The following is a 12,577-nucleotide window of genomic DNA, read 5'->3' as shown; positions in this document are numbered from 1 at the left end:
TGTTCTAAAGATAGGACCTGAATACCATAAACCATTCCATATGAACACATAGATCACAAGTCAATTAATTCAATATTTAAAAATAAAAGTCAAAACAGTTACATTTGATTCTCAGTATGAAAATAAATTTCTTCATTTTAAAATATTTTAAATAGAATAAAACCTGAATAAAGTGAATCTTAACTAACTTCCATTTCTAGCCAAGGTGGTGTAAAGGGGGCCAGACTTATTTTACCACCTGAAACAACCAAAAAGGAACAAAATATATGAAATGATATGCAAAACATTATACATCAGTCAACAAAAGAAGGTGACCCCTGAGGAATGGAAAATAGATGAGGTGAGCCCTTTGATGGCCCCAGCTTACTGCTGTGTGAGAATTTTCAGGGAAGAAATTAAAGTGTACCATTGTGTATGGTTTTTACACTACACATGAACAGTATAACATCACTTGAGGTAGACAACAATAAGTTAAAGATGTATACCATAAACAATTAAATGACAAAACAATGAGATATAGCTAATAAGCCAACAAAGGAGATAAAAGAATCACAAAAATACTCAATTAATCCAAAAAAATAGTAGAAAAAGGAAACAAAGAACAGATGGGAAAATTAAAAACATAATCAGAAGATGACAGATTTAAAATAACTGTATCACTAATCATATCAAATGTATGTGGTGCCCAATTAAAAGGCAGAGATTGTCAGACTGGATAAAAAAGCAAGAACCAACCATATCCTGCCTACAAAAAAAATATATATATATATATGTGTATATATTTTAATATAAAAACACAAGTAGATTAAAAGGAAAAAATGGAAAAAGATATACTATCCTTATACAATCAAAAGGAAGCAGGAGTGGCTATATTAATATCAGATAAAGTAGATTTCAGAGCAAAGAATATTATCAGAGATAAGGAAGGTTATTTCACAATGATAATGGTGTTAATTAAAGAGGATATACAATCCTAAACATACATGTGTTTCATGACAGAGCTTAAACATACAGCAAGCAAAAATTGACAGAACTGCAAAGAGAAACAGTTGGTCAGATTTCAATACTCCTCTCTCAGTAGTTGACAGAACAAGTAGAGAGGAAATCAGCAGAGTTGAAGAACACTATTAACCAATCTGCCCTAATGGATATTCATAGAACACTCTATCGAACAGCAGTATATGGTCTTTTCAAGTGCACATGGAACAGTCATCAAAATAAATGATATTCTGGCCCAAGAAACAAATTTCAATGCATCTAATGGGATTCAAGCATACCAAATATGTTCTGCAACCACAAATTAAAAATGAGTCACCTGAAGATCTCTGGAAAATCCCCAAATGTTTAGACATTAAATAAAATGCTTCTAAATAACCCGTGGATTTCAAAAAAGACAGCAGAAAGTATTTTGAGCTTTATGAAAATGAAAACACAAGATATCAGAATTTGTGGGCTGCCACTGTTAGAACTACTTAGAGGGAAATATGTGCATTAAGTGCTTATATTAGAAAAGAGAAAAGGTCTTGATGACCTCAGCTTCCACCTTAAGAAACTAGCGGGGAAAAAAAGAGCAAATTTAGAGTAAGTAGAAGAAAAATAATAAAAATCCAAGTAGAAATGAGTTAAATAGAGAACATCAATAAAGTCAAAAGCTGGTTCTTTGAGAAGATCAATACAATCAATAAACTTCTAGCCAGACAGATTAGGAAAAAAGGAGAAAAGTCACAAACTACCAATATTTGGAATGGAAGAGGTCACTACAGATCCTATAGCTATTTAAAGAAACTAAGGGAATATTATGTCCAACTTTACAATAAATTGGATAACTCCTTAGAAAGGAGTTATGGGCAAACTCCTTAGAAAGACATGAAAGCGTACTCAAGAAGAAACCGTCTGAGCAGCCCTATGTATTTTGAAGAAAATTATCTGGTAGTCAAAAAGCTTGCCACAAGAAAAATCCCAGGCCAGGTGGCTTTATTGGTGAATTCTACCCAACTCCAAAGGAAGATGTAGAGCCAATTCTGCACAAACTTCTTCAACATTAACTTGTTACTAAAAACAAAGACATTGCAAGAAAACCACAGACCAACAGCCCCCATGAACATAGATAAGTGCAAAAATTCTCAAAAGAAAAAAACCTAGCAAATAAAATCTAACAATATATTAAAAAAATCTTATCATGATCAAGAGGAGTTTAACCCCAGGAATATATGGTTGATCCAACATTTGAAAAATCAATCAATGTAGTTCACCATATTAATGAACAAAAAAGAATATATGATTACTTCAGTAGACAGAGGGAAAAAAAAGCATTTAACAAAATCCAACATTCATTCCTGAAAAAAACTCTTAACAAACTAGGAATGGAAGTAAATTTCCTCAGTATGATAAAAGGCATCTATGAAAAATCTACAGGTAACATCATACTTATTGGTAAAAGATTGATGACTTTAGCCCTAAGATGTGAATGGAGTCTGTTCTCATCACTTCTATTTATGCTTGTACTGAGAGCCCTAGCCAGTGCAATAAGGCAAAAATAAAATATGCACACTGGGGCTTCCCTGGTGACACAGTGGTTAAGAATCCACCTGCCAATGCAGGGGACACGGGTTCGAGCCCTGGTCCGAGAAGATCCCACATGCCGTGGAGCAACTAAGCCCGTGCGCCACAACTACGGAGCCTGCGCCGTAGAGCCTGCAAGCCACAACTACGGAGCCCACACGCCACAACTACTGAAGCCTATGCGCCTAGAACCCATGCTCTGCGACAAGAGAAGCCACCGTAATGAGAAGCCCGCGTACTGCAATGAAGAGTAGCCCCTGCTCACTGCAACTAGAGAAAGCCAGTGTGCAACAACGAAGACCCAACGCAGCCAAAAAAAAAAAAAAAAAAAAATGTACATTGAAAAGTATTTTGAGCACCTGGAAAATGAAATTTTAAAACAATGCAATTTAGAGTAGCATAAAAATATGAAATGCCTAGGGCTAAATTTAACAAAATATACTCAAGACCTGTACACTGAAAACTACCAAACACTGTTGACAGAAAATAAAGACCTAAGTAAAAGAAGAGAAACTATGTTCATGAATTGCAAGAATCAATATTAAGATGTCTGTTCTCCCAATTTATTGACTAATTTAATCCAATCCCAATCAAATCCCACTAGATTTTTTTTAATGGACCAGGTGATTCTAAAATTTATATGTAAATGCAGTAGACCTAGAAGAGCCAAAATTTTTTTGAAAAAACATAAAGTTGGAAGATGTATATATACTACCTGCCTTCTAACTTACTACAGTAATTAACATAGTATACCATTGTTGTAAGAATATACACACAGATCATTGGAACAGAATAGAGTCAGAAAAAGACCCACACAAATAGAGTCAATTGAATTTTCTGACAAAGGAACTAATGTACTTAGAAAGAGTTGTAAACAAACAAGTGAAACGGTACAGGAACAACTGGATGCTATTTGCAAAAACAAAAAGAATTAAACAAAACAAAATTTCAATCCATACCTCATACCATATACAAAATTAACTCAAAATAGATCACTGACCTAAAAGTAAATCCCGAAACTGAAATACAGAAAACTTTTGTTACCCTGGGTTAGGCAAAGACTTCATAGGTACGATACCAAAAGCACAACTTATAAAAGAATAAATCAGATATGCGAGCCACAACTACTGAAGGCCACATGCCTAGAGCCTGTGCTCCGCAACAAGAGAAGCCACTGCAATGAGAAGCCCGCGCACCACAACGAAGAGTAGCCCCCACTCGCCGCAACTAGAGAAAAGCCCGCACGCAGCAACGAAGACCCAATGCAGCCAAAAATAAATAAATTTATATAAAAATAAAACCTTGAAACAACCCAAATGCCCCAAAACAGATAAACACATAACCGAACTGTGGTATATCCATACAATGAAATACTAGTCAACAATGTATAAACTGCTGATATATTCTGTAACATAGTTGGAACTCAAAATAATTGTGCAGAGTGAAAGAAGCCAGAAAAAAAGAGTCTGTACTGTAAGATTCCATTAATATAAAATTCTAGGGCTTCCCTGGTGGCGCAGTGATTGAGAGTCCGCCTGCCGATGCAGGGGATACGGGTTCGTGCCCCGGACCGGGAGGATCCCATGTGCCGCGGAGCGGCTGGGCCCGTGAGCCATGGCCCCTGAGCCTGCGCGTCCAGAGCCTGTGCTCCGCAACAGGAGAGGCCACAGCAGTGAGAGGCCCGCGTACCGCAAAAAAAAAAAAAAAAAAAAAATTCTAGAAAACCCAAAACTAAGTAGAGGAATAGAAAGATCAATGGTTACCCGAGAACAATGTGGAGTGAGTGGGGGGGGAGATTAAAAAGGAACATGAGGAAACTTCTGAAGTATGATAGGTACGTACATTATCTTGACTGTGGTGAAGGTTTTACAGGCATATACATGTCTAATTGTACACTTTAAATATGTGTAATTTTACCTCCATAGTGTTTTTAAATGAAATTATACGTATATATATAAAGAATATCATTTATACAGCAGTACGTAGTATACTGAAAGTGAGTGGCATAACACATACCACAAAAAACCCAGGAAACAAAAAAATCTAGCATGTCCAAGTATTCTAAAATCCCCGAATCCTATTTATACCATGCTATGTTACTAGTAACTACAGAATTATTTTTGAATAACACAATGAATTTAGACCTAGAAAAGCTTCTATAAATCTGCTTCCCTAGAAGTTACTGGAACCATATTTATAGCAGCCATATTTTCTAAATAATTTAGAATACATATTTTGACAGGCATGATGAATGTCATGGCAACTATAGAAATTAACTTTTAAAACTGAGACAATCCTGTAAACTCTAGGATACATGTCACAGTACTTTTAAATTCTTCAGAGGCATTAAAATGGCTGCCATTTTGTAAGGAGCAAATGCCATTAAACGCAGTGTGTTACACTGAGCTACTTGAGATAATCATTACTTCTAGGTTGCAAATACTCTGCCTTCCTAACAGTCTCTAAATCTTAAGGGCCTGGGCTTGTTCTTTTGATTAAAAGACTGATTGATGCTCTTCTGCTATGTGTCTAATAATGATTTACCCCATACTCCCACTACATTCAAAGTTTCCGCTTTATTGTCTATGAGGTTACCAGAAAGTAAGAATATCACGCGTGGTAACTTCTTCAACATAAAAAGTACTTTTAAAATGCAATATAAAATTTAAAATATACTTACAGCAGCTACAGGGATAAGAATCTCCACAAATAAACCAGCAAGTGCATGTTTTATATCTTTATCCTTTACTTCTAAGAAATACTGAGCACATTCCTTGAGAGGGAAAAAGGTATATTAGATTTAAAAAGGAGGAAGATTATAGAAATGTTAATATCACAATAATTTTGTAAATACTCTGCAATTTTACCAGAAAGCTAAGTTCAAGTCATGTTCAAATTTAAAAAGAAAATTAATTCACACTTCTGACAATTTAACGCTTGGAGTAAGGAATTAGTAACGTCATTAATTATATTTATTTTGTTTCTTTTAAATAGTCATGAAAAGCAAAAACAACCACTGTTAGGCTAATTCTAATTACTGCAGATCACCTGCATGAACTGAAATGATGCTTCAAAATCTTCTACAGGATACATTTTCACTCGGAAAAATTTCATTCCCATTATTAAGCTGATGACGCTTTGTACCACATGTGGACTTTGTTCCTTTTGTCGCAGTTCTTTTAACTCTGTCACAAACTTCTTCCTCACAGCCTGAAACCTTTAATGTACATGGATACACAATTTGATATGAATTGAAAACACTCATTTCCCACATGATATTTAAGGTTGAAATCAAGAAGTATTTTACCTAAACACCATCTCCTTTCTCTGCCCTCATCAAAACTACCCAGAAAAACATAGATAACAAAAATATTTCTTATTCTAAATTTACTGTTCATTTACTTTTTCAAATAAAAAAATGCCTTAAGGAGAAATTCTTATTAGAATTTCTTATTCCTATAATACCATCAATACAGCATCATTACCATTTAATAGTTCGTAATCATCATAAAAATAAGATCTAATAACCCACCCATAAAACATCCACATGTAAATCAGAGAGTGTCTCTAAATTCTAAGACTCATTTTGATAAAGTCTGCAATTTGGGTTACATGGAGAGCAGACTGGAGACTACATATTTGTTCAAAGAGATAAACCAATCACTTGTAGACTACTAAGTATCTCTTAAAATTATTATCTCCTTACACTGTAGAAAAACTGAAGATGATGAGTGCGAGAGCACTGGTCTCACAATGGGAATCAGCTGAAGAATCAAAATGCTTTTGAAATGCTGAGCAACATCCTGGATTCAAATGACTACAACAGTTAAGGCTACTAAGTTTTTCTTTGCTTACAATGGAAAAAGATATCTGATAGTTTGTTAATCAATAATACTTCACTTTCCCCCTCTATGAAACAAAGGTTTTATTGCTGATGTTACTTGGGGAAACCAGTTCTCGAAAGTTATAATGACAAATGAAGCATACTTCCCAATGGGCACTGAGTACAAATTAATATTAATTAAACATGGATATTAATTACATGTTAATGAAATATGGATCCATGATAGGAAGTATAACTTCTCCACTTCTATTTCAGTCTTGTAAAATACAACACCATTTTCCATGAAAGTGTTCTTTTGCATTTTATAAAGAAAATATAAAGTGGATAAAAATCTTCCCATTGCAATATTATTAGAATCCAAGGATTTTTCCTATTAAATTTTTCATAATAATTATTAGTCACTATAATCAAAGGAAATGTATTGACAAGATTCTAAAACACCCCCAGCCCTTTCTTTCTCCCCACCCCTTTCCCACCTCACCACCTTTCCTCTCAAATGTCGGTGCCATCAGCCCAGCCTAATGTGGATCCATCCACGTTTTTTCCCATGCGCGTTGTATGTATGGGTGGAAAACACCTCAATATTGCTGAGTGGCATTTCTCTTACAACTAGACCAGTGAGGCTGAGCGTCGTTTCATCAATTTACCATTGGCCATTTAGATTTACTATCCTTACCATCCTAGATTTAACTTAGCTATGATGTAGGGTTCTTCTGGACCCAACTTGCTCATATGTTATTTAGCACTTCTAACCTATATCCTGACAGAAAATCATTTTCAATAAAAATTACAATATGAACTACTGTGCCATGAAAAGAAATACATTATTGCTCATGTTTTTGCAGCTACATTCCTGAAACAGGGATTCCTTGTTGATTAAATATAAACACAATATTAAAATACTATTGTCTACGTCTAAGTCATTTCAAGTACTCCAACTATGTTCTAAGTTCTATAGCATTGGGCATACAAGGGTCCCTGGTAAACTACAAAGGATAAAACATAAATAATACTAAATTAAAGGACAGTAACTACCAAATAATAAAATACATTACTTCATATTAAAATCTAAACTACTAAACATTAACAATAATTGTTGCTTTCTTAGAACTGAAAAAGGTTGCTACAGGATGATTTCAGGGTCCTTTATTCTTTAAATAGCACCCAAGAAAATCTAAACTGATACTTTTTTCCTTACAAATTTCCCAGTAGCATCAAAGGAAATTCAAAATCTTCCATAGTCTTTAGAGCAAGCACGTGATACTAAAGACAAACACCTTTTTTACCGTTTATGGTAATGATGGTTCAATACAACTCAATGAATGTAACTCCTAATGAATAACACCCTCTTTATGGAGTACTCTAGTATCTTTATCTTTCCTTTTTGATATGTCTTCCACCTATTCAAAACTCTGTTCAGTATTAAAATAAGATGGTTAGAAGGAAGACACTGCATTGCTAACTCAGAAATAAAAGCATTCAAGTAGAAACTATTAAAAGTAATTATTAGCTTCGACAAGAGTTCTGTAAGAAAGATTTATAAAAACACTTCTCACAGAACTGTGAAAAATAGGGAATAAGGTAATGACCTGACTATTCTTGGCAATTTCTTACTTCCTCAATTCAGGTTTTATGGAAAACCCCAAATAATGAAGACAAGTTGTGGAACTAAGGTATGGGCGTCACTTAAAATTCCTCTAAAGCAGGGGTCCCCAACTCCCAGGCCATGGACCAATAGCTGTCCACGGCCTGTTGGGAACCGGGCCACGCAGCAGGAGGTGAGCGGAGGGCAAGCGAGCGAAGCTTCATCTGCCGCTCCCCATTGCTCGCATAACTGCCTGAACCATCCCCCCCCATCACTTGCATTACCGCCTGAACCATCATCTGCCGCCATCCCCCACCTCCCTCACCGTGGAAAAATTCTCTTCCACGAAACAAGTCCCTGGTGCCAAAAAGGTTGGGGACCCCTGCTCTAAGGAACAGAGCAGCAAAATAATAAAAGGTGAAACAGACTTCACAGTAACTCTATGGAAAAAAAAAAAGATCTAAAACTGTCAGTGTCTATTCTATTAGTTAGCAATGAGAATTCTAAAAAGCAAAACAAATCAAAATCAGTGATTTATAAAACTTACTTTGATTGGGCAAGAACGCCTATCACTTCTGCATATAAATCTGCAATAATATGCACATTACCAGTGTTGGTTCCTGAATATCTAAAATAGCAAAAGAACAAACATATTATTTCATGAAAATTTTCTACAAACTCTCTTTCTTAATAACTCTGAAAATTCCTTATCAGGGTGTTGTATAAATTTTCTCTGAAGATTCATTTATAGGATGATAAAAACCACATGAATTTTCTTCTCTCTCTAGATTTCAATTTGCCAGGAAATTTAGCCTGATTCTTATAAATTCAATCAATGGTTTTAAGAATCATTTTTACAAAATCTTTCCCATAAGCATCTCCTGTGGACTAAAAAATACAGCAAGATAATTGCTTTGAACTTCAGAAAACAAATGATTTATGAGAGTTCAAATTAACAGTCTAAATCTGGACCGCAGATAAAAGCAACAGTCCCGTAAGTATTTTACTTACCCTTCCTTATGTTTAAAGTGCTTAAAAGCTAAGTTTAGAACTTCATGAACTAAGGGATCAGGCACAGGATGAACAGGAATCTAGAAAAAAAAAAATCAAGTGTGTGCTAAACAGGTTACAGGTCTTTTATGAGTATTCTCATCATTTCAAATAACCAAATCAATAATCAATTTTAGTTTTCATGATATGACCTACTATTTATTAATCTGTCAATCTTCCCCTTTTCTATGAATGCTATTATTTTTCTCTAAGAACTTAGTTGAACATATACTTTAACAAGCTCTAAATTCATGAACATTAAGCTTTATAATTGCTAATCTTTAAACTATAGACTATGCAGATGAAAAAACAGTCATTGTTGTTACTACAATTGTCACTGTCCGAAAGTTAACACACTCATGGGTGACTCTCTGCAACACCTATAGGAAAGTAAACTTTGACTGAGCCAGGCTTCATATAGTCTGATTTTCTATCATAATAATATCCAAAAGGGACTCCAACTTTCCCAACAATTTAAAATTATTTATGGTTTTATTAGAAATTTGTTATTTAAATGTTTGTTTTGTTTAGTTCTTTAAAAATTACATGCCAATTCCTAATATGGACAACACATCAAAACATTTAAACCAGAAAGTAAAATCCCTGCCCCTTCCCCCATATATAATCACTACTGGTATATATCTACTTCCAGGATTTTTCCTACACACACTCATCCACACAGCTTATTTTTTACTTAATGGACTGATGCGCCTTTCCCCATCAGTACTTAGCTCCTCCTTAAATTATTTAGCAGCCATGTAATACTCAGTATATATATATTATAATTCATTTATTGAGCTCCCTATTAATGAACATTTCATTCCAGATTTTCAGTATTCAATATATATAATGTTATACAACGAACATCTTGTGCATTTAACATTATTTACTTGTATAGTTCCATGGGAAAGCGTCCAAAAGGAAGAACTGATGGGCCAAAGATTATCCAAGACGTCATTGATATAGATTCTAGTTCTTTATATGTGTGGGTCTGTTTGTGAGCTCTCTATTCTATCAAGTTATACGCGTCTATACTAAAATCATGCTGTCTTAATCATTAGGGCTTACTAATAAGTTCTCATGTCTGGCACCACAAGTCCTCCTTTATTTTTCTTCAGAGATAGCTTGGCTATTGTTCTTCCCTATTCAATTTACAGCCATCTTTTCAAGTTCCAAAAAAACTGTTATAGGTGAACTGTAATCAAATCATTATATAACATATGAAAACATTTTCTTCATTAGACCAAAAGGTCTTTCTACACTTTTTATCATTCTAATGAAGAAAAGCCCAGCTTCTCTTTTCACTAGTTATGTAACCCGGAGGAAGTTTCTATCTCTTTACCGGTAAAAAATGTAGGTAATAGATTAGAACCCCATAATTACCAGCCCTGAGAGAATGCAAAACTGGGTACATTACAATTGGAGATTCTTGGTCTCTCACCTTTTCCACCCTTCTCTAAAAGGGACTGGGACAAAATTCTTACTTCCTAGGAATGTAGGGCAGATGATGGAACTAGAATACAGGATGGAGATATTGAGGACAAGGCCTGGTAGGGAACCCAGAGCCCATTAGGAAGTGGGGAGGCAGATGTATTTTCCTAGCTTCATCTTCCCTGGATTGGGCCAAACAAAATAGGCCCCAAGATAAGAAAAGGGTTACTGAAGTCACTGCTGTTGTCCTGTAAGTCCCAGTAAGCCCTATGATTATCCCATTGATGGTTAAAACAAAGTAGATATCTACCACTAGGTGATACCAAACTTTAGTCGGGAATATGCTGTATCTGGATCTAGCAGCCTGACTTCCAGATCCAGAACTTCCAGAACTTACTCCAGAATTCACAGCGCTAATCACGCAGGCTGGCCCCAGATGCTTCAGTGACCTTGCAATAATACGACACTGCATTTTATGTGACTTAATTTTTTGGGCCCCATTTACTGTGCTGTGTTGTGGTTTTACCATACTGACTTCTATACAGGGATGTTTGGTGTGCTCTAGGCCAGAGATATGAAACACAAGTTAACTTACACCTATACTTTCTCCTAAGTAGTCTTTATTTGCTCCAGTTATGCCAGAAGTCTAACAATGACAGCTAGGAACACTACTTAGCTATGTTGTGTGCTCTTTATTACTACCTTAATAATATTAGTTATTAGTAATGCCACCACCAACACTTTTCACGTGTCTGTGTGCCGCGTATTACTTAGGCATTTTATATACATTATTTATAACACTTATAGCAGCCTTACACAGTAGTATCTGTCCCCTGTTTTACAGATGAGGGGACTGAAGTTTAGAAGTCAGTGCATACTTCTCTAGAAAATACTGTGTGCCCAGTTTCTGATATATGAAAATGCATTTAATAAATGGAACAAATGAGGAAAGAAAACTTTCAGTTTTATCATATTATAGCTAGAAAAGAGACAGAGAAACAGAAGTGAGAGAATAAATATTATCTCATCTTTAATTTTTGGAAGAAAAAAAAGCACAACCTCTAAAAATTTTATTTTAAGAATGAACACTATCAGGATGCTCAGACGTTCTTGAAATTCCTACTTCTCCCCTTATTTACAATAATAAAAACAATTCCCAAGCTGAACCTCCAAAAAAGCGGGGCTGGGGTGGGAAAGAATCCCAGTTCAGTTTATAAAGAAAACGTTTTACTTTCATGGAGTAGTATTCCCATCTATAGCATCAAGAATTTTTTAGATCTTGCCATTTGCATGGTTTTGGAAGCAGATCTAATTCTATTTGAACTTTCAAGAAGGATATATCTGGTAGACTCTAAAGAACACCCAAGTTTTATTCCAAAGCTGTTCCCACTACCACTTCCCCAAATCTAATGCTTTTAGCACATCATGAAAGTAGAAAACCACAAAACCAGGTTAAGACATGGACAATGGGGAGTCAGCAAGGTGCGCTCATTATGTAAATGACCAGCCCTCAGTGCAAAGGACAGTGAATAAACTCATGACTCAGCAAAATCACAAATAACCCCATAACCTTCAGGGCTGCTCACCAACATCTATAATGCTAATGTCATGTGATGAATTGGAAAACTGGGATTGACATGTATGTGTATAAAATGGATGACTAATAAGAACCTGCTGTATAAAAAAATAAATAAAATTTTAAAATTAAAAAAAATTAAAATAAAATAAATAAAATAAAATGCTATGTCAAACCTGAAAATACTAAGGGTCTACTCCTCCTTCTGTTACTTCACAATAAGCACCCATAAAACTAAGCCAAGAGGGCTTCCCTGGTGGCACAGTGGTTGAGAGTCTGCCTGCCGATGCAGGGGACACGGGTTCGTGCCCCGGTCCGGGAGCATCCCACATGCCGCGGAGCGGCTGGGCCCATGAGCCATGGCCTCTGAGCCTGCGCGTCCGGAGCCTGTGCTCTGCAATGGGAGGGGCCGCAACAGTGAGAGGCCCGCGTACCGAAAAAAAAGACTAAGCCAAGAGCCTGAAGTGGCTCATAAGCCTGGTTTCCCAACCTTGTTTGTTTCAACGAATGTATGGCTAAAATTCAATAT

The 12,577-nt window shown here is 35.6% G+C and overlaps 1 protein-coding gene across 1 annotated transcript in view; it reads right to left on the bottom strand.

Moving 5' to 3' along the window:
* FRYL (FRY like transcription coactivator) overlaps nucleotides 1–12,577 on the bottom strand; it is a 135,280-nt gene that overhangs the window by 105,180 nt on the left and 17,523 nt on the right. The window contains exons 5-8 of the mRNA XM_065877145.1: nucleotides 9,003–9,082; nucleotides 8,539–8,619; nucleotides 5,611–5,779; nucleotides 5,243–5,335 (exon numbers count right to left, since the gene is read on the bottom strand). Of these exons, the coding sequence (XP_065733217.1) occupies nucleotides 5,243–5,335; nucleotides 5,611–5,779; nucleotides 8,539–8,619; nucleotides 9,003–9,082 (423 nt within the window). The remainder of the gene's footprint in view (nucleotides 1–5,242; nucleotides 5,336–5,610; nucleotides 5,780–8,538; nucleotides 8,620–9,002; nucleotides 9,083–12,577) is intronic.

This window comes from Phocoena phocoena, chromosome 5 (assembly GCF_963924675.1).
Source record: "Phocoena phocoena chromosome 5, mPhoPho1.1, whole genome shotgun sequence".
NCBI lineage: Eukaryota > Metazoa > Chordata > Mammalia > Artiodactyla > Phocoenidae > Phocoena > Phocoena phocoena.
This window is presented reverse-complemented; position numbering and strand designations above follow the sequence as displayed.